General features: G+C 44.5%; 3 protein-coding genes across 5 annotated transcripts; 2 read left to right on the forward strand and 1 right to left on the reverse strand.

Moving 5' to 3' along the window:
• The first annotated feature begins 85 nt into the window (after positions 1–85).
• Positions 86–4,322, forward strand: LOC106609283 (hemagglutinin/amebocyte aggregation factor-like). The gene is made up of 6 exons (XM_014207917.3): positions 86–641; positions 2,736–2,814; positions 3,057–3,135; positions 3,409–3,597; positions 3,833–3,985; positions 4,080–4,322. The coding sequence occupies exons 1-6, from the start codon at positions 489–491 to the stop codon at positions 4,126–4,128; spliced, it is 702 nt and encodes a 233-aa protein (XP_014063392.2). The 5' UTR covers positions 86–488; the 3' UTR covers positions 4,129–4,322.
• optn (optineurin) lies at positions 837–9,263 on the reverse strand. 3 transcript variants are annotated; one of them, XM_014207851.3, is made up of 13 exons: positions 8,969–9,263; positions 7,484–7,629; positions 7,093–7,298; positions 6,680–6,838; positions 6,388–6,560; positions 6,166–6,319; positions 5,440–5,555; positions 5,178–5,327; positions 4,858–4,942; positions 4,571–4,723; positions 2,143–2,285; positions 1,948–2,039; positions 837–1,741 (listed from the first exon to the last, which is right to left on the reverse strand). In XM_014207851.3, the coding sequence occupies exons 2-13, from the start codon at positions 7,623–7,625 to the stop codon at positions 1,620–1,622; spliced, it is 1,695 nt and encodes a 564-aa protein (XP_014063326.2). In that variant the 5' UTR covers positions 7,626–7,629; positions 8,969–9,263; the 3' UTR covers positions 837–1,619.
• On the forward strand, positions 9,259–19,538 carry LOC106609280 (coiled-coil domain-containing protein 3). Its single transcript, XM_014207909.3, has 3 exons — positions 9,259–11,379; positions 11,744–11,918; positions 18,753–19,538. Exons 1-3 carry the CDS (start codon positions 10,985–10,987, stop codon positions 19,059–19,061), a joined length of 879 nt encoding a protein of 292 aa, XP_014063384.1. The 5' UTR covers positions 9,259–10,984; the 3' UTR covers positions 19,062–19,538.
• Positions 19,539–21,349: the final 1,811 nt, after the last annotated feature.

Here is a 21,349-nt window from a genome sequence, read left to right on the forward strand (position 1 = left end):
GCCTGTCCACAAAGTTTGTGGTAGATGTTTCTACTCCCAAATTACTCGCATATCGCAAATAAAATAGAAAACGGTATACCTAGTTTAATTTTTTGTTTAAATTATACATTATATCATTTTATTGACCGGTGTCTCTAAAGTAGGCATGGCTCCTTTAAACATAGGCTACGGTCGCTGTCCTAATATAAAAAACAAAGTTTGTGAACGTCAACAAACATGGTATGTGCTATCAGGGATCCGGGATCAACAGCATATTGAAGTTGAATGGTAAGGGTTATGGTTAAGGTTATAGTATGTTGCGTCCCAAGGATTCCACTGACTGAACAAACATATTAAGGTATTTAACTAGGCAAGTTCGTTAAGAACAAATTCGTATTTACAATGACGGTTTACCAAAAGACAAAAATGCCTACTACGGGGACGGAGGCTGGGATTAAAAATAAAAATATGGGACAAAACACACATCACGACCAGAGAGACAACACATAATGAGAGACCAAAGACAACAACATAGCATGGCAGCAACACAACAACTACGTGGCAGCAGCACAACATGGTACAAACATTATTGGGCACCGACAACAGCAAAGGGCAAGAAGGAAGAGACAACAATACATCACGCAAAGCAGCCACAACTGTCAGTAAGTGTCCATGATTGAGTCTTTGACTGAAGAGATTGAAATAAAACTGTCCAGTTTGAGTGTTTGTTGCAGCTCGAACTGCTTTATACCATTGATATAAAGCAGATTCTGTTCTATATCTATGTTGGGTACTGTGTTGCATTTTTTTCAGGTGCCATCAGATGTGTGTGCGACACAGACAGAAACAGCCTACTGTACCAATAACACCTTTATTACATATTTTCATAATTATTTGACAATCACAGCATTTGTAAATACATCTGGATACAGAAGTTAGTAGTTAGCTAATACACTCCACACTCCCTTGCATAGTCATACTTCCTGCAGGCTACATAAGCTGTAAATAGGTTTAATTATAAATGTACAAACCATGACGATGATGGATAAAAATGTATGTGCAATATACATTTTTTTAAAACAACGTTAAAGTGTCTTAGGCATCCTTCCCTCTGTTGAAGCAATAGATTTTCAAATTATTCAAAATGAAATGTCTATGCTGTAATTGTAATCTATTCATAACCTGCATCGAAACAGAATTACAGCTTGATTAAATTGAACCACCCGAAAAGCCATAATAAGCATTTAATAAAACAATTAAAAACGAACGCTTTAGCAAGAAACAAAGTGACAGCTGTCAATAAGAAGAAAATAAAGTTACCAAACTTAAAATACAAATTCCAGTTCTCCATTTATCGCCTAACTGCATAATAAACGTGATACATTTCACAGGATCTTTTTCCCCCCCTAACAAAAAAAGTGTGTCTAGTTGTGCACTGTAAGAACACATTTTATATTATATGTTCTAAAACATAGACCAGAGCAACATAGCCCTGAACTGCAAAATAAACACACCTTTTAGAGCATAAAGACGGCATTTTACTCTGCCATAAATCGGATGATGACGAAGAAGAGGAAGAATCAGATTATGGTGCATCTGCGGCAGTTGCCTTTGTTGTTGCTGATGACTATGATGAAGGCTCAGATGATGCAGTCCATGATGTGAATCTGCAGGCTGTCCAGGTCTGGTAGGATCTCGTTACACTTGGGGCAGACGTGCTCCGGTATATTCCCCTGCTGCTGCCAGTCCCTGGCATCACCACCTATCAGACACACAGTGGTATGGTAACTGTATTTTTATATACACACACACACATAATTACATCATTTATCATTGTTGTAAATAATGTGAGATGGAGAGGAGCAGTGCTTTCTTGATCAAATAAATACAAGATCACATTTAATTGGCAGAAAACAATGTGATGTGCCCTGGCTTGAACCTTGCTAAAAGCCAGGTACTGTCCTGTACCTCTGGCTCCTTGCATGTTGTGTGGACCAGCACCCCCATGTGGATTGCCTCCACGTGGCATGTGTCTTCTCTGCATGTCACTCAGAGATTGCCTACAGAAACCAGTCGTAGTTAGGCGGTGGATCCAAAATGGCCGAGATCGTGACCTAATATGACCAGTCTGATCACATGACCAATATATAACCTGATGCGTACCTGCCCAGTGAGTCCATCTCGTCCTGTAGCTGAGTGTTCTGTTTCTTGACGAACTCCAGCTGAGCAGACAGACGTTCTTTCTCCTCGTGAATCTTCTCCCGAGCTGCTCGCTCCGCGTAGAAGTCAGACGAGTACACCTCCGCCTGGACAACAAATAACACACAATTATTAAAAATTATACGCACGCATATACAATCAGACAGACAACATTTGTCTAGACGTGTCAATAATTATAAAGGTGTGGTTGTATTGTACAGATATAAATGTGAATGCCATGTACAGAATGGAGTGTATTGGTTATACATTTTATTTCAGCCAAATAAAAATTCATATTCAAAGATCTTGTAAATGTTGTATAATTGTGGGACTAACAACCAACCAACAAGCCCCTGGGGATCATAAACCATAACTCAAGAGTTAAGAGGGATAGTTCATGAACAATGTATGTTTCTGAGAAATGATGTTGCAAACTAATTTGGAATGATGTCAGCAATACACCTGCTCAAACATTATTCAAGTACATGGCTCAAGGACACCGCTTGGGTCTAGTTCTATAAGTGGAGCATTAACCTTGCTGGTGCTGTTTTGTTGAGATCACACTCCTCAAAGAAGACATGAACAGACCCAATTTCTATATTCTGCTTCTTGCTGGAGTCTTGGTCAACGGGCGAGGTAAGCTGTTGTTTTAAGTTGTAGGCTGAATTAAGTGTTCATTACTTAGTGTATGAGGCTGGTTATCAGGAAAACAATAATACATTTGTCTTACAGCCCACATACATGAAGAGTGAGTAACCAAAATGTCTAGGAGGTGCATACACCATTACCATACAATTACTCTTTGTACACTCAATTTACATAATGTTGTGTTACAGTATATGGATTCAGTTTGTTGTTCCCTTGCTTGTGTGTTGCAGAACTCCGATGGGAAAACCAATTTGACCAGCCCTTACACTTTAACTGCCCTTCAAGACAATCCATCTCCCACATAAAAAGGTGAGAAAAGTCCAAAGGCTCTTATCTGCTTACTATCAATCTTCTAAAATGACGGCACAGATTCCCAAAATGAAATGTCTACTCTAAATCATTAGTGCCGTTTTACTTTTCATCACCAATTATAAACCAAATGATCTCATTGTTCTGCATAGACCAGTAGGTGCGCTGCACTGTTGATATTGGGCATATCAACAAATTAAAACTTCAATGCATTTTTTTGTTTTCAAATCATTTCAACTATTAATATGTGCATTGTCATGCATCTAATTTCAGTCAGCATGACAACTTCTATGAAGACCGTGTGTGGGACTTTGAGTGCAAAGACACATTTGTCTCAGAGCCTGAGTGCCACTGGTCTCCTTATGTAAATGACTTTGAACAAGAGTTCAGCTTCAAATGCCCCAATAACTATGTCCTCACTGGGGTGAACAGCTTTCATTCCAACCCCCATGAGGACAGAAGGTGAGTAGACAACGTTTACCAGATCCTATGTTCAATTGGTACATTTCATTTTTTTCAAATACTTTGAGTGGTTGATTTAGCCTGCTTGGAGTGTCATATGAGCAGCATTTGTACTTTTGGGACTATTCCATTGGTTCCACCAAGTGCCTCTGAAGTATTTGAAAGAAAACAAGTATTTGACAATCTTGACTGTGTGTTATACTATACATGTATGATTTCCGTCACCGTGTCACAGGTGGAAGTTCTACTGCTGTCGAGTCAACAGCTACTGTAACCAGGACTGTCAGTGGACCCCCTACGTCAACTACTTTGATGAGGTCATCTCTTGGCAAGTCCCAGGCCTGAACTACCTAGTTGGGGCCGGAAGCTACCATTCAGATTATTATGAGTGAGTACAATGTGTGTGTGCGCGTGATGTAGGTCAGGGGAGCGATGTTTCAACAACAAGAATGTTTACCTCAAAATGTATTGTGTATTTTCAGAGACCGTCGTTGGAGATACCAGTACTGCACACGGAAGTCAAACTGCTGATATTACGGCTGATTATTGCATTCTTGACCCAACTGATGAGTTAAGATTGCCTACTACCTTCTTTCTTGTGTTTCACTTAATTCTTTCATTCATTAATGCATATTCAAAAAGTATACTTACTTTAAAAAAATAAAATACAAATTTAAGACAGCGGCGCCTATTTCACCTTATGAAAATATAAAGTGTTAAACTTTTTTGGAAGTGTACTTAGCCTTTATTGAATTACTGGTTTAACAAAGAAGCTGCCTTCACTGACAGTCACTCAAATGTCACTTTTAAGAGATGCTGTACAACTCCAAATGTTCACACAGAGTTCACTGTAAGTAAATAAGAATGGTTTAACCTTTTTCCAAGTGTGAGAACACACACACCTCCAGCTCAACGCAGAATAATTCACATGACACACACACAACTAGATGGAGAACACACACAGAAAACCTACCTGAGCCTGGAACACAGAGATGGTCTCCAGCTCCTTCTCCTTCTGATATATCTGCTGCTTCATGACATCTATCTGCTGTTGCTTAGCAGCCAGGGCCTTCTCTGCTGCGTCCAGTCTGGTCTGCAGGTCTCCCACCTCCTTAGTGACCAGTGGCTGGAGGCCACACAGAGGACAACGGTCAGATTCATCACATTCACCATGCCATACCATTTTGACAAAGGACAAAACAGTGCAAAGTGCCAAACTAGACTGATTTCTGTTTAACAGAGGCTAAGTAGTGTGGTCACCTCTCTGTTCTTGCTCTCTTGCTTCAACTCGTTGTAGTCCTCAAATAGCTTGGTGTAGGCATCCTTCAGCTGGGTCAGGTTAGTCCTGAGGAGGGGAGGGGCAACTGACTCATGGTGACTAAGGAGTATTTAGATATAGAAACTCATGGCATTGACCAGTGGAAACTGGTGGGGGGGGGTCAAAAGAGGAGCAGGGAATTTCTGTCCCAAGACCCCACCCTAGGGAATGGCCCAATGCCCAACAGTGTCAGAGGGAGTAGCCATATGTCTGAGTGAGAGTGTGTGTGTGTCTGTGCGTGCATGCTTTACTGTTGTCCCACCTCTCCTCTCCAGCCTTCCTCTGCTCTAGCTGGCTCTGGGCCTTCATGCTGTCCACCTGCAGCTTCAGTCTGTCATTCTCACTCTGTACCTCCTGCTTCTCTACCAGCTGGGCTGTCAGAGTCACCACCTCCTGCTCCACATCCCTACATCTACACAGAGAAATACAGAGATAGAGGCAAAGCGAAAGGGAATGAGCAAAGGTTAGCATAGTTTACATGTTTTCATTGTCTATGTAGCTCTCCCTCTCTCCATCTCTCTCACCTGTCCTGCAGGTTCTTCTTCATGCCCTCTGCCTCGCCCAGTTTGCTCTGAGCCTGCTGTAGCTCATTAAACAGGGTCATCATCTGAGCCTTCAGATTCTCCACCTCTGACGCAGCCTGACACATAACAGACAACAGTCCAACAAACTGACAGTTCTGATCGAGAAGCTAAGGGTCAGGACATTGTAATGGGGCCATTTAATAAAGTTAATATTCAGTTAAGAGTAATTAACACAACGCTTAGCATATTTGTGATTTCTCTTCCTGTATTACACATGATTTCCAGTTTAAAAAAAAAATGTAGGACACTCATTTATGTACTGATTGATGGTCACTAGACTTGATACTGAATGTTATGGATTGTTCTTATCTGATAGTGATTGATGCAAGACTGGCGGTACAAGGACCGAGGACACTGATTGTTATTGTATTCTGGGACACTGATTCTGTAGCAGCTGATGATGTGACTTCCTACAAGCCTCTCAGCGGGTGTTTACAGAACATTGGTGCTGTGAGATGAGACTATAAGGGCCTGCTTCTCTGCTGGAGGTGTCTCCCTGTAGCAACTTGTATTAAACCACATTGATTTACTTTATCTGCAGCTTATTTTAAATCACCTGGAAAATCCCTATTACATACTGTACATTAATACATTACAATTTCAATAACTTCCCTGTTCTTAACAGGGTGAGAGACAAGCTCTTACCCATCTTATCTGTGTATCTACCTTCTCCTTCCCAGAGTTCTGTTTGGGCTCCTCCACTGGTTCTGGCTCAGTACCACATGCTGTGGTGGCTAGTGCTGGGGAAAGCACCTCTGGCAGTAGTGAGGTCTGTGTGGAGCTCTCCGTGTTAGTTTCTTTCTCCTCCAGCTCGGTGATTCTGAAAGACATAGGAACATCAGTCTTTGGTTCCACCCAAACATAAGCCCAGGCAGAAATGCGGCCTACCTGGATCTGGTAGCCTGGAGCTCCATTTGTAGCCTCTCCACCCTCTGGGTCTCCTTCCTCAGGGACTGGAGCAGCTGGCTGACAGTCAGCTCCTCAGACTCCTGCCTGGATACACTCATGTCATACCTGGGGTCCCTTTCATTATGATACAGCTCCTTTCCAGCATCCTCTTTCTACACACACACACACACACACACACACACACACGCTAAAGTCAGGACACACACGCTAAAGTCAGGACACACACCCTTACTCACTCCATCCATTCATATTGTGAGTGAGTGTTACTCACAGCAAACCTGATCTCTATGAAGGAGTCATCCTCTGACCCCTGACCTGTCTTGAGCTGGAGTTCAGAGTTCATGGCCACCAGGTCATTCTTCTCTGCCTGCAGACGCAACAGTTGGGCACGCAGCGCCTCCAGTTCTGCATTCTGATTGGCTGTCTCGGCCTGGAGGTGACAGCACAGATAAGACAAAACAGTCTGCCTAGCAGTTTAACTATCTATCTATCCATATCCTACTATATATATAAAAAAAACACCATCTTTCTTTTCCAAGCCTCTTGTTTTGTTATATAAAATGTAGCTTAATCTACAGACAATCATCCATCCTCCATACATTAACTTCTCACTTAATAAGCCGAATGTGTGGTCTAGCCAGAGTAACCTTGTGAACATTAGCATTCCCTTTCTCGCCCTCTCACCTGTCCCTTCCCCTCTCCTTCTCCTCCCTCCAGCTCCTCCACCTTCATGCTGAGCTCCTGGTTGTGTGAGGAGAGGGCCTCCATACGGCCGCGCGCCTCATCCAGCCTCCCCTCCAGGAACTCCTTCTCCTCCCTCTGCTTCTCCCTCCACACAGACAGACCCTCGAAGCGCTCCTTCATTGACATGTTGGTTTGCTTCAGCGCCTCTACAGGGGAAGATACACAGAGAGTACATTACTGTAGAACACACACACACACACACACAAAATCAGCCAATGCAAGACAATCAGAACCTCATATGCCCTAACATCCTAATGTCCCTGCCCCATACAGTAGATTCTCAATGAGCTTTAAGGCTGAACAACATTCTGGTCCCTTCTCCATGCCTCACCCTTCAGGTCTCGGTTCTCCTGGATGAGGCGGTTCATCTGCTGCAGCGTTTCCTCCAGGGTGCCTGTGGTGGGGCTGTGGCCGGGGTGGGAGCTAGGACCCCGGGAGATGTCCCCGTTCACCATGGGGGAGCTGGACGCCATCACTCTACAGCAAGGTGAGGCGGTGTGGAGACATGCAAGTGGACAATACATTCTCAGACTATAGATTCTCAGACACTAGAATGAGAGTAGGGATTCTGATTCTAGGGAAGCCCCGTGCAAGGACAATCAAATGTTATATATTCTCTAGATCTGCATGCATCAAAACAACAAACACCACATGCCTCGTTAGAGGCGTGAAGGAATACTATTGCACACTGACTCATGTACACTGGGCAATATCCATTATTGAATAATCTTATCAGCAGCTGTCACGTGGTAGGAAGCTCAGCAGCCTGCCTGAGTGTGCTGGCCACTTTTCATGTCATTTAATAAACCTCCACAGGTCTGTGACTGATTGTATATTGTAGTGACCTTAAAGCAACACCTAGCGAACTCCTCATGAGGTTCAGACCTCTTGGTGTAACTCAGTGTTTCCCAAATTCAGTGCACGTTTTAATTTCTGCCCCAGCACTACACAACTGATTCAAATAATCAACTAATCATCAAGCTTTGGGCAAAAACCAAAACGTGCACCCCTTTGGGTTCCGAGGACCGGGTTTGCGAAACACTGGTTAACTGTAAAGGTTGTGTGTCAAACTCATTCCATGGAGGGCTAATTGTCTGCTTGTTTTCACTCCTCCCTTGTACTTGATTACTAAATTTAGGTCACTGATTAGTTAGGAACTCCCCTCACTTGGTTGTTGGTCTTAATTGGACACATTGAAAGGAGGATCTAAAAACCAGCAGCCCTCTATGGAATGAGTTTGACACCCCTGGGTTTATTGCGCTTTCAAGACGACTGGGAGCTAGGGGAAAAACGAGGTCGAATCATGACGTCAGTGATCTTAAGGTTCAGGAAGTCGGCGCTCTAGAAAGAGGCCCGAGTTCCCAACTTGGAATTCCGAGTTGGATGACCGTTCAAAACACTTTCAAGTCCGACCTCGTTTTTTTTCTCTCCTAATTCCCAGTTGTTATGAACGCATTTACCTCGGACGATTTTCCAGTTTGTTTGAACGCGTCATAAGGTGTTGGCTTTCGCTGGACCGGTGGTTCAGTCCCAGTCGGGGCTAACCCCCAAATAGTCTAAAATAACGTAACACATCAAAAAAGGCTCCACTTCCGACTCAGAACATGGGTTGACTGACAGCTGTCAAGGCTGCCCCCCTTTCTCTTCCTCATTTAAAATTCTACCTACCTTCAACGATAAAACAATGTACCGTATTTGACAGCTTCTTTAGTTAGCTTGGGTAAAAACAAGGTGAGAACGAAATCATACTTCCTAAACTGTTAGTGCGTCACATTACACCTAGGCCTAACAATTTAATCGCAATTTCAATACTCACAAGTGATTCAAATACACCTTGAAAGAACTCGGATACTTCTTGTTGAAGATCAAAACAGTTCTGTTTCGTTTTTCTTCGGACTTGTTATTGGTTTACAGCATTTCCTTGTCTTAACGTCACGTCCCGTCACAATAAAGGGTGTGTAAATATTGTATCACGCTTCGGTAATAATCAAATAGATGATTTTACGCTGGTTTGCCTTCAAACGCCGTAGACGCATCTATATATTTTGCAAATCGGTGAATATGCTGCGTTAGTGACACCCTCGAACTGGCGCACAGAGCCGCTGCCAGTGACGTCATGGACTGCAATTCCAGCGGGTTTTCCCTTAAGGAGTGACCTTGCACTTTTGGGAAAGGAGTGACATTTGCCTGGTAAACCCATTACATATGAGATCAGAAAGCCGACTACTCAATCATTTATTTAACAATTTCATTGGAGAATTGAGAATTTATTCAGCCTATATTGCGGACTATTTTCACATCAATCTAATGAAATAGGAAAGCCTTTTGCCTAATTTCCCCACCATCCGCCTACTGTACTATGGCACTGTATCAAAATAAAAACATAGAAACTGAGTAGTAAAATGAGTGTATGACTATGAAGGATGAGAGGCTATATGGGCACTTAAGAATGAACAATACAGTGGGGTATAATTGGCTTGCCTTGGACCACAAACCAATGTTGGTTTGCAGGTCATTCAAATGTCCACTAGATGGCAGCATTCACTTGGAGAAAAAAGTGCATGGAATATCCCTGCAGCAAAGTAGGCTCTCGTCTCGTGTAGGCAGTTGTTCAGCCATATGAAATGTAAGTCAGAGGAGGCTGGTGGGAGGCGCTATAGGAGGACGAGCTCATTGTATGGCTGGAAGGGAATCAATGGAACGTATCAAACGTATGGAAACCACATGTTTGACTCCGTTCAATAAATTCCATTCCAGCCATTTCAATGAGCCCGTCCTATAGCTCCTCCCACCAGAATACTCTGGGTATGTATGTATCGCCATAGGATATTAAAAACTAGGCCTACATTATATCATGGGCTATTTATTAACAATCACATATTATCGTACTAATAAATGCTTACACATATTTGGACAAGCAAGCATGCCCACTGCTCCTTAACAAAGACTTTATAATGCACAATATAGACAAGACTACATTCATTGGTCCCATGTGGCTCAGTTGGTAGAGCATGGTGTTTGCAACGCCAGGGTTGTGGGTGCGATTCCCACGGGGGACCAGTACGAAAAAAAACAAATGTTATGAAATGTATGCATTCACTACTGTGAGTCGCTCTGGATAAGAGCGTCTGCTAAATTACTAAACTGTAAATGTAATTTGATTTGCCTAAGAAAGCACACAATGCTTGACGTGTCAAAAAAATAAATAAGCAACATCAACAAAAGTAACAGAATGCGAGGTTTGCGCGCATGCCTGCATTCCTCCAAAATATTTCTGTAATAAGCCTATTAAAACGTTTTTGTAGTAAAACAGGGACGGTTCAATGATTGGCTGTGTAAACTTTGGTGCAGTCTCATTGGTCGGAGAGATCTTTGAGAATGAAGGTGCTTTGAGGAGCCTTCTGGAATGTCTTTGAATGGGACTGGACTTGCGCTGCATCGGGCTCAAAAAATGCGCATTTAAACACTGGGTCATAACATTGGATTATCTGTCTGTGGATATACTTGAAGCTCTCTGTCTTTAACGGAATGACAAACCGACTCCAATGCTCAAATGGACTCAGATTAAACGCTGGGAGCAGGTCTGTTTCTCTCTGTGTGTGATCTGTCAAATAGTTTTCATCCAACTTTTTACTGGAACCAACTAAATTTTAACGGACTATAATTCAACTGTACGATCACAGCGCCGTTATTATATGCCCCTATCACTGGATATAAAGGAACTTTTATTGTACACATTTTTGGGGGATTTATTTGCATATTTTTTTTTATCGGATTTGTGCCAGAGAGGAGAAACGAATAACAGGAGTACCCAAAGTGAAAGACAGGAATTATGTGCACACCAGACATGACGACCTTTGCCCCCTTGCTTCTCGCTCTTGGCTACATGGCGAGCGTTGCGTACGGGTGCCAACTGCCCACCGAGTGGCGTCCACTGAGTGAGAGCTGCCGTGCGGAACTGGCGGAGATCATTGTGTATGCCAAGGTGTTGGCAATTCACCGGGAGGAGTATGGCGGGGCAGAGGGCATCTACAACTCTCTGTATGGTTATGAGGGCGCAGAGGAAGGGTTACTCTACTCTGCAGAGGTGGAGCTCATGTGTGACCAGGCTTGGGGCAGCATGCTGGAGGTGCCGGCGGGCTCGCGCCTCAACCTGACAGGGCTGGGGTACCTGTCATGCCAGTCTCACACCGTGATGGAGAACTACTCCTATATCTTCTTCCTCCGGTGAGTCAGGATGACCTGGCGAGTCAGGCGAGTCAGGATGACCTGGCGAGTCAGGATGACCTGGCGAGTCAGGATGAGTCAGAGATGACCTGGCGAGTCAGGATGACCTGGTGACCGGGAACCTGTGTACATCACACAGAATCACTAATACATTTAAAAGAGTGTGATGCATCATAAACACACACAAAAACATGACATAGACTTTACAACATATAGGCCTACGATATTTAGCTCCTCTATCCTCTCCTTTCTCAATGCACTAGGTGATATAATACAGACTTGAGCCCCTTTAGGGGTCACGTTTTGACCCTATAGGAAGCATGCACCCAGTCACTCACAGTGTTAGTTGGTTTACCTCCTACAGGATGGATGAGAACTACAACATCCTGCCCCACGGGGTCAACTTCCAGGACGCTATCTTCCCAGACACCGTAGAGAACCGCCGTACGTTCTCCAGCCTGTTCCAGTTCTCCAACTGCTCCCACGGCCAACCCCTCCAGACCTTCTCCCCAGAGTGGGACCCCCAGGAGGACAGCAGGGTAGGCTGCTCAACACACTGCATGCACTGTACATAATGGGGGGGGGGGGGCGCAAAGAGAGAGAGGGGGAGGGAGAGAAAGGTAGATGGAGGGGAATATGGGTTTGAGAGGGAGAAAGGGAGAAAAATAGGGAAAAAGGTAGATGAATGGAGTGGGCGAAAAAGAAAGATGCAGAGAGAGATAAAGAAGGGAGATGAATAGAGTGGGCGAAAAAGAAAGATGCAGAGAGAGATAAAGAAGGGAGATGAATGGAGTGGGCGAAAAAGAAAGATGCAGAGAGAGATAAAGAAGGGAGATGAATAGAGCTAACAAGAGAAAGGGCAGGAAGAGAGAAATGAGAAGGCAGGGTAGGGTCCTCTGGGCCTGAACAGCTGGAAATGTAAGTTCTACCTGCTTGTAAAACGACATGCATGCTGGCACACACCTACCACACACACACACACACACACACACACACACACACACACATACAGATGTGTAGCAGAGTAGGGTTGTAACTAAGACATATTAAACTCTATGCTTTACAACCTTGTTGCCCCTGGATACAGCAGGTGCTCACATGTAGCTCCCCTCTCTCCAGATGTGTGTACATCTGCAGCAATCATCTCACTGACCTTCACGGAGTAACACACAGACACACACAGTCAGACCTTCACCTCTGAGCCACCATCATCCTCAGACAGTACTCTGTTGTGTGAGATGTATTGACGTGTCTCCTTAGCTATAGAGACACAGTGAAAGAACCCCCCCCCCCCACACACAATTTAAGAATCAGACACAGAGACCGCACCAACACACAGACTGCCCACCCAGTTAACCGTGTGTTTGTGTGTGTCTAGGTCACGCTGCTTAACTAGAATTTAACCTGACTCTGAGATCAAAGCAGTCATTGATTAAGTCATGTGACCTCCTGTCTCCTCTGATTCCCTCGGCATGATATTAATGTCTACTGAGGTCAAGACAATACAGCCATTCCCAAGGTTCACTGGACCAAAGACTCTCGCCGACCTGGTCACATGCTCACAGTCATACCCCTTCGGGTGTTCACAGATCTGTAGACCTGAAAGGACTGGATAGGTGTTGCGAACATGCTAGAAGCTTCGCTTGACCATGTATATGGCTTACACCTACGTACCCATTGTTTTCAGAGCTGCAGACACTGAAATGGAACGGAGAGGAGGGATGATGCCATGTGAAACCTCAGAGGTACAGTGGTCAGGTCTTCTCCTCTTCCTGTCTCTATCCCAGAGAGCCTGTAATACGTTGACCGAAGACTTGTGACACGCAGGGTGTCGGGTTTCTGATGGGTTAACGGGTTGAGAGGTTAGGGGTTAAAGACACTACGTGGCGTGAGCCCAGGTACTGACATGCAGGGGTCGCAACCTTAGGAGGGGGGTGTGTCCATGTGGAGGAGCAGATGTGTGTGTTGTGAGAGTTTACGCTATGGAAATATAGACAAAGTTAATAGGAGAAAAACAGGCTTAAAAATGATCCTACAAACCCTGTGGGAACCGATCAATGGAACCACAGCTCACACACACACAGTGGTGTAGTGGAGGGTAAACGCAACTGAATGCAGTTTACCCACTTTTTGCTGGAAAATGCATTGAAAGTATAAGGAGTGTTACTTTTTTCACGACGACCGGCGATCAGAGTTTACCCACCTATTTTATTACCACTACATCACTGCACACACACACACACACACACACACACACACACACACACACACACACACAGGTGTAGAGGTTAACATGTGCTTGAGGCTCTCTTCAGTGATGTGTTGGACAGATGGAGGTGGTTAGTTAGGGATTGGCTGGGAGAGGCTAGGATGTTTTCCTGTGGGAACGCTGAGGTTGCAGATGGACGTTCCATGCAGGCTGGGAAGCTGGATGGGAAGGTAAGGCGAGAGCGCCTCCACTTACACCCAAACCCCCAATTAGCACTCGATTAAACCCATTCTTATGCACTCCAGAGCGGTTCTGGAGCGCCAAAACGAATCCACGGAGACTTTGTCCTCAGAATTCCTTCTCTCAGCGTTCTCTCTTAAGACTTCCTCTCCTTTATTGTAGAGAAAAGCCTGCAGGGGTTGACAAATGAGAGATAAATAGAGACCGGTAAGAGAGAGGAGGGAGGAAAAGATAGACATATTGGGGAGAGAAAAGAAAGGGAGGGAGAGATAAAGAGACTGGCGGTATAGTTAGATGGGGGACAGATCTGGGTCTCTCATATGAACAAATGTCCCGTCTCGCAATGCTTCTCCAGCCTAAATGCAGGATCACCTCTAAGCATCTTCATAACAGTGTGTTCTGTGAGTCAGCTCTCAGTCAGTCCTACCTGACGTCCAAGAACTGTAGTAATAATAATGCGATATCCCTCCCTTTCTTACCCCTTTTAATGTTTCATTTAGTTGAATTCAGTCACAGCAAGGGTAAATACTTTGTCATCTAATGCACCCTAGCCTTCTTCCCTAGGGCATGGAAATCTCAAATTAGACCCCCTTCCCCCCCACCTCCCCCATACATGCACTCAGTGGAGTATTCACAGTGTGTACTCTGCCAAACAGAAGGACAGTGTATGCTCCATACTGTGGCTGCCACACTGTAACTCGAGCAGACCTGCATGCATACATACCAACCAAGATCCAAGGCGAAATTTGACCTCCGTCCAGGTAGCCAGGAAGTCGGAAGAGGGCTTAAAAACCTTCCACTAGGGGCAATGGTGAGCACCGTTACCATGTCAGCGCCGCTCTGGCTCCAAGGGTCGTGTGTTCAATCCCAGTGCAAACCTTAACCCTTAATTAATCTAACCATTTGGAATGAATGCCTAATTTAACTGTCATTGTTTCTGTTGTAACTGTAACCCTATCCCAAACTTAACCACCGAAATTTGACTTTTGGATACATTTCTAAATGTTATGTTAGGAGAAATGGGAACAAACGTCAAAATCTGAAGTCAAATTGGTAAAACAGTGGGATCTTGTTGCACATTGTCACACACAAACACACACACACACAAATAGTCGGATTACTCACACACACAGACGGTGTTTAGATTAAGGTTTTACAGCTGCTCAGAGGCTGTAAGAAGGAGGACCTTAGTTCAGGTCAGAGGGTAGACTGCTATGTGTAGTAATGGGTTTGTGTGTTGCTTGGTGTACGTGTCTTTCTGTGTGCGGGTGTGCCTGTTTCTCTAAGTGGTGTTTACACAGATGATCCTCCACAGCAGGCAGGTAACACCCAGATGATTTGACAGGTGGTTCTGGGGATAGATAGATAGATGGATGCATGGTTGGGAATTAGCTTTGGATAATGTCCCAAAGTACCAGGTCCCTAGCCCGTGACTAATGTGGTAGACAGCGAGGGAGAGCCGCGACACACTGGTCTGGACAGGAGTCCGTTTGTTGGTGCAATATTAGCACCCCCAAAAAAATGAGCTTTGTTTATTTCCCCGAGGGGGTTGAGACCTCTCCTTGTTTAGATTTGAAAATCCAACAGTTGTATTGGAAGGGGGCGGCGCTGTCCCTGTGGGTGTTTGAGTAGGAGAACCAATCAGTCAAAAAACACAGCTCCCTTCATTATCGACAGGTCTTGCCGACAACATCAAAACAGACTTTCCAGACTCTGAAGTCAGAAAGACTTTGAGTTTGGTTTCAGGCAGACTACCAGGTCCCTGAATTGGGTGCAATGTCCCATCAAACTGCCATGTGCGTGGCAGCGCACCTCCTCCAGGACTGCCACACAGAAGAAATGCCAGGCTGCACAGAAAAGCAAGTGGTTGAACTTCACTGAGATCACCCATGAGTTTGCACTATATAGATCAATGTTTTTTCTGTGATCGAATCAACATTATATCAGCCCATTTTCAATGCAACAAACCAAAACAAATCTAACTTTGCAAGATTGAGTCTTATCTTCTTGTAGGCAGAGCCAGAGCGCAACGGAGTAGAATTCTACTGGCAGGGGTAGCCCATGAGCGATCAGCTCTGATCAGAGCGCAGAGCCGCGGTGTTCACATTTGTTGATATTCTTTGCTAGTTCGCGAGATATTAGTCCAGTTATAGATAAGTATAGGTCAGCAATGGGGAGGTACTGCTTCCTACAAGAGCACAAAACGTATAGGCTACATTTCAAGCGGTCTTTGAAAAGCGAGTCGGTAAAAGTTTGTCTTAATAAAAGGGGCAGTGTTGCATTTTGACACAGGCTTGACTATACAAATAAGCCGGTATGCAGAGGGTTAGCCGACATTGTCTAATTCTCTGTATGGTAATAATAATGCCTTTTATTTTGTAAAGATGTTTCTTGCAGCATACAATGCAATCTACAGCCACCTATTTGGCCCATGGTGTTACAGACCAAGTAGAGAAAAAAATAAAAACGCACACTTCTCTTGTTACTATCACTGCTCTTTATTACGCTTTACGTATCGACCTGAAGGCCTTCGTCAGAGTCGAGGGAAGATAAACATGAAAACTTACTTGATAGGTTGATGTCCTCATTGTAGTTTTACAGACGTTTAATACGTTTTATGTACACACTTTATTGGAAGACTTATGAAATGCACATTGTTATATTTGGTAACACATATTTTCCCTGAGACTCCAACCACATTCGATGCATTGAACGGATGTGGTTGGAGCTATGTCTACATAAGGGTGCAAATTAAAAACACTCACAAAGCTCTGACGAAGGCCTTGAGTCCGATATATGAAGCTTAATAACGAGCAGTGATACCAGCAAGAGCAGTGTGCGAGTTTCTTGTTTTTTTTCTCATGTTATTCAACTGTTACCATGCACATGCAAAAAACATAGTTCAGATGTGCGAGTGCCTTTTGGATTTTGAGTTAGAGACCGAGTAAAAAAATAATTAATTCATGTCAACCTTCATAATGTAAAAACTATTTTTTTAACTCATTGTAGGCCTGCATTGAACACCACATATTAAGCTACTGTAGGCTATATCATAGAAATGAAAAGCTTTTCCATGTGAAAATGTTACGGGATTTGCTCCATTGGTTTAGTTGGATACCTATTGGCTACTGTCTAAAACTGTAAGGGTACATCCTCAATGTTCACTGTAGATGCGCGGCGGAAGTTGCACAACATTTTCACAACGTTCAAGTTTCTGCTCACAAAACCTAAAATTTGCTCAGTGCCCCCAAAAATATGAGGGAACATTGATTGGGTGGTTGTTTTTCTGGGGTAAACTATCACTACACTGTGTTAAAAACAACCCAATTTGGGTTATTTGGTAACCCAGCGCTGGGTAAATATTGAACATATGCTGGGTTATCTTTACCCAGCCAGTTGGGGCGTGTGAATAACCCAACATGTTGGGTTGTTTGGATTACCCAAACATGGGTTCATTTAACCATCCGTTGGGTTTTTATTCACTTTTGTGCTGGGTTGACCCAGCAGCTGGGTAATTTTTTTATGTAATTCATAGGTTATTTTCAGGAGGTGTGGCCTATTAGGGGTGTGTCTTTCAGGGTTATTTTTTGTAAATGTCATTACAGTTCATCATGTTAAGTTTGTACACTGCACATTTCAATGTTTCTTGAATATTTTTGAACATTACATTCTAATATACAATTAATACCATTATTATTTACATATTGTAACAAAGTGGTAACTATCGAAATATATAACTCACACTTGTGTAAGCCTCATTAAAGCTACAAAAGTGTCAGTATTCAACCTTAACATGTGATGACAATACAACAGATGAACTGGAAGTGAGGACTCTAGTACTGGACTTTAGGCGTTACAGTATAGAGCTCAATTATTTGAACTATCATGTTTTTCCTCCCATGTACCACTTTTGTTTTAAAGGGAGATGGGATGCTTGTTAGGGCAGAATGTTTTGAGAGCTAGCCATTGTACAAAAACACATGTCAACACAACCCTCTGGGGATATATTAGGGGCCCGGGGCCCTCCGCAATGCCGACCTGAAGCCTAACGTAGCATTAGGAGGGGAAACCCCACAGTGAGGTCTCGCCCCCTCCAATGAGCTGGAAAATTGTGGCCCCTCAGAACCGTCATAACTCCGGGAGAGATGATGGGGTACTATATTCGACAGAGGCTTGCACCTTGACTCACTGGAGGGGGCGGGACTAGCTGGACTAGCTACAGTACTGTACCTCAGAGCTTCTTCCACCCAAACTCCTGATAAGTGGGTCTTAGAGCCATTAAAGAGTCAGGGCCCCTACTCCCTGTGGTCTCTCACACAACCCCTGTGTTCATCAACCCTGAGCATGTAACACGCACACACACGCGTGCGCACACACATGCATGCACACACACACGCGTGCACACACACACACAGAGCGTCAGGTCTGTCAGAAACCCTCAGGAGAAGAAAAGCACCAGCCAAGGAGAAGTAACTAAGGCGGTTGAGTTAAACGAACAAAAGGAACACACATTGATGGGAAAATGATGTCACTGGGGCTCTCACGCTCTCCTCCTGATGCCAACCGACAACATACTAACTGGCATGCTGTATTCTGCCCCATGTTTACAGAAGACCCTCAGGTCAACTTCCCTGTTGCACTATGCTCAGATAAATATTCAGACACTGATCTCACAAATTGAGTGTCATGCCCTTTGAAAATGGCGGGACACAAGTATCATCGTGTTGTACATTAAAAGGTTCACCAGTTAGTGCACCCCATTAAAATGATTAGGTGAATGACACTTCTGCTAATAGATATTCCAATCCAATGTTGACTTAATTTCTCTCTCTCTCTCTCTCTCTCTCTCGCTCTCCTTCACCTCTCTCTCTCTCTCGCTCTCCTTCACCTCTCTCTCTCTCCCTCCTCCTCCCCTCCCCTCCAGCTCCTGTGCTCCTCGGTGCAGGGGGCTCTGTTCGAGGAGGAGGAGAAGAGCAGGAAGCAGCAGGAGCGCCTGGGCCAGCTGGAGAGGAGGAACAGGCAGCTGAAGGAGCGCGTCCGGAAGGTGAAGCGCTCCCTCCGGAACGCCAGGAAGAGCCAGCGCCGGGCGGAGCAGGAGAGGCAAGGGCTGGAGGAGAGGCTGAGGTCAGCGGAGAGACGGGCTGGGCACCACCTCAATACAATCACACAGGAGGCTACGCCCAACAGATACCAGGAGGCTGTGTTACACCACACGCCACACACACCGCTTTAGTCTCAGGACTGGATGTTGTTAAAGACTGCTGGGCAGTCTCTCTAATTCCTGTTGTTCACAGGCACGCACGCATGCATCCACACACACACAATACTCATTTAGTGACATATTCAGCCATATATACTGTAGTTCCTACACACATTACATAGAGAGGGCATCCAGTAGCCCTCGGATAGCAGAGGGAATTTGTATTAGTGAATGACTCGAGAGAATGAGAGGGAGAGAGATAGTGTATAGCTCCTATTAATAAACAGCACTGTCATACAGCTGATGGATAGACAGATGAAATTAACTTAGAATGAGTATATGATGAGTGAATGAAGAAAGTGAGGTTACTTTCTGGTAGGTGTGTCTGTGGGCATTTGTTCCATGTGTCCTAGTGTCAACACCACCAAAGAGAATGACCATGAGGCATTGGGATTATTATATATGAATGTATTACTGAAGCTGCATATAAACTCTAATCATGATTACTAACCCTTGGGGTGTTTTATTTCCAGATTACACAATCTGTTGTTTTTGGCCAAACAAACTAAACACACCAACTGAAATTCCATTCTTGGTAAAAAAGAGAGAGGTAAAGAAAAGAGTGGAGGATGAGAAAGAGAGAGAGTTGTGGGTTGCTGTTACGGGCTCCTAATGGGTTTCCCTCACTCCTCCAGGCACTGCGGGATAAAGCCAGATGTGCCACCCCCACAGAGACACACACACACACACACAGTCTTCACTGCCCTCCCCTTTTGCTGGAGTTCGTGTCCTAAGACTTGAACCTCATCATGAAGACCCCTACAGCCTCAACCTTCATCTGGGTCTATAAGCACAGGAAAACAAATACCTGCAACTGTAGGGGACAACACACACACACACACTCCACTCTTCTATAGTCTGTCAGTCTATGCTAGGGACACAGAGCAGAACGGAATGTGCTTGTGTGCTTTTCTGGGCAGGAGAGAGGGAGACGCTCTATCAGTCTCTGGATTGGCCCTGAGAAAAATCACCAATACATCCGAGATAGAGAATATGGAGAGGAGAGAGTGACGAGCGAAATTGATTAACGGAGAGAAATACGTTTCACATACCGTTACCTACATACCAGCTCAGATCCATCTACAGTTAATTAGATGGACCCGCTGCCTGCCATTTTCTAGAAGCTAGAGATGAGGAAAGGGACAGAAGAATGAGGAAAAGGATGAGGAGGGGAAAAAGCAAGACGTGATGATGGAGAACGAAGGAAGAGAGAAAGATCGTTCTGGCTGCCGTTTCAGTATATCCCATCGATTGTAGGCCACCTATGGAGCCTAAATAGGAGAGAGTGGGAGGGATGAGGGGGCTGTGTAGCTGGGCACAGAGGAGAGAGAGGGAAACACTTTAAAAGGCAAAAGGGAACCCAAAACCTCTCAACTATCCCCCCGCACCACGAGCTCTCATCCAACAACAGCAGCCCCCCCACTCGCTCTGAGAATGTCACATTGTGCGTGTGTCTAAGTGTGTGTGTTGCTTTGAGTTTGTTAACGTCTATGAGAGAATGATCTCCCTGAGCTTCTCTGTGAATTCCTCTGACCAGGAGAGCAAAAAGACAGACAATGTAAACAACAAGAATGGGGTGGAATTTGCACACTACTCAGAGTCCAGATCCATTGTACGGGTTCAAAGGTCAATAACTGTGAGAGAGGAGAGAGGCTGACGTGCTAGGAGTGAGTATGAGGGGTGCTTAATGTGGCTGCAGTTTGAATTGGCCACGGAGTTCCAGAAGTACTACAGGGCAATCTCAGACCACTTTCACCAATTAAGTCCAATCACACTTGGCTATAAGTGGCTAGTTCTAACTATATTAGTGAATTAACAGTCATTTGCTATACAATTAGAAATAAAGTGTATTGGGAAAACACAACGTTGATGCCTGAGCCAATTGTTTTGTGAGCATGTAGATCAATGGGTCTTCACATTCACTCAGACCCAGGGTCATAGCTGGACCCGAAGTGGGTCTGTGAGAGGGACATCTGTGAAACGTTGGCGCAACATCCGCCCCTACATCTGCTAGACGTCTGTCAAATGTCTGTCTGTTGAGCATCCGTGGTGTGTGTCTGTTTGAAGTCAGGGGTTGTGTGTATGGAAGGGTTATGGAGGGACACGACTCCTTTCAAATTTTTCTCTGGTCGAAAAGGCAAAAAAGGTCAGGGGTCAACAAACAAGCCAATTAGAAGTGGAAATCAATCTAAGTGCAAAAGAAAAACTGAATGGCTTAAAGTGTAGTAACCCCTGCACACACAGACACAGGGAGACAGCTG

This window comes from Salmo salar, chromosome 07, assembly GCF_965601325.2.
Source record: "Salmo salar chromosome 07, fSalSal1, whole genome shotgun sequence".
NCBI lineage: Eukaryota > Metazoa > Chordata > Actinopteri > Salmoniformes > Salmonidae > Salmo > Salmo salar.

Coding starts and splice junctions, on each gene's coding strand:
- LOC106609283 (XM_014207917.3), top strand. CDS start 489: ATGAGAGACCAAAGACAACAACATAGCATGGCAGCAACACAACAACTA. Junction 642..2,735: donor CAAAGCAGCCACAACTGTCA/GTAAGTGTCCAT, acceptor TGTTTTGTTGAG/ATCACACTCCTCAAAGAAGA. Junction 3,986..4,079: donor TACCATTCAGATTATTATGA/GTGAGTACAATG, acceptor GTGTATTTTCAG/AGACCGTCGTTGGAGATACC.
- optn (XM_014207851.3), bottom strand. CDS start 7,625: ATGGCGTCCAGCTCCCCCATGGTGAACGGGGACATCTCCCGGGGTCCT. Junction 6,561..6,679: donor TCATAGAGATCAGGTTTGCT/GTGAGTAACACT, acceptor GTGTGTGTGTAG/AAAGAGGATGCTGGAAAGGA. Junction 5,328..5,439: donor AAGAAGAACCTGCAGGACAG/GTGAGAGAGATG, acceptor TTCTCTGTGTAG/ATGTAGGGATGTGGAGCAGG.
- LOC106609280 (XM_014207909.3), top strand. CDS start 10,985: ATGTGCACACCAGACATGACGACCTTTGCCCCCTTGCTTCTCGCTCTT. Junction 11,380..11,743: donor TCCTATATCTTCTTCCTCCG/GTGAGTCAGGAT, acceptor TACCTCCTACAG/GATGGATGAGAACTACAACA. Junction 11,919..18,752: donor ACCCCCAGGAGGACAGCAGG/GTAGGCTGCTCA, acceptor CCTCCCCTCCAG/CTCCTGTGCTCCTCGGTGCA.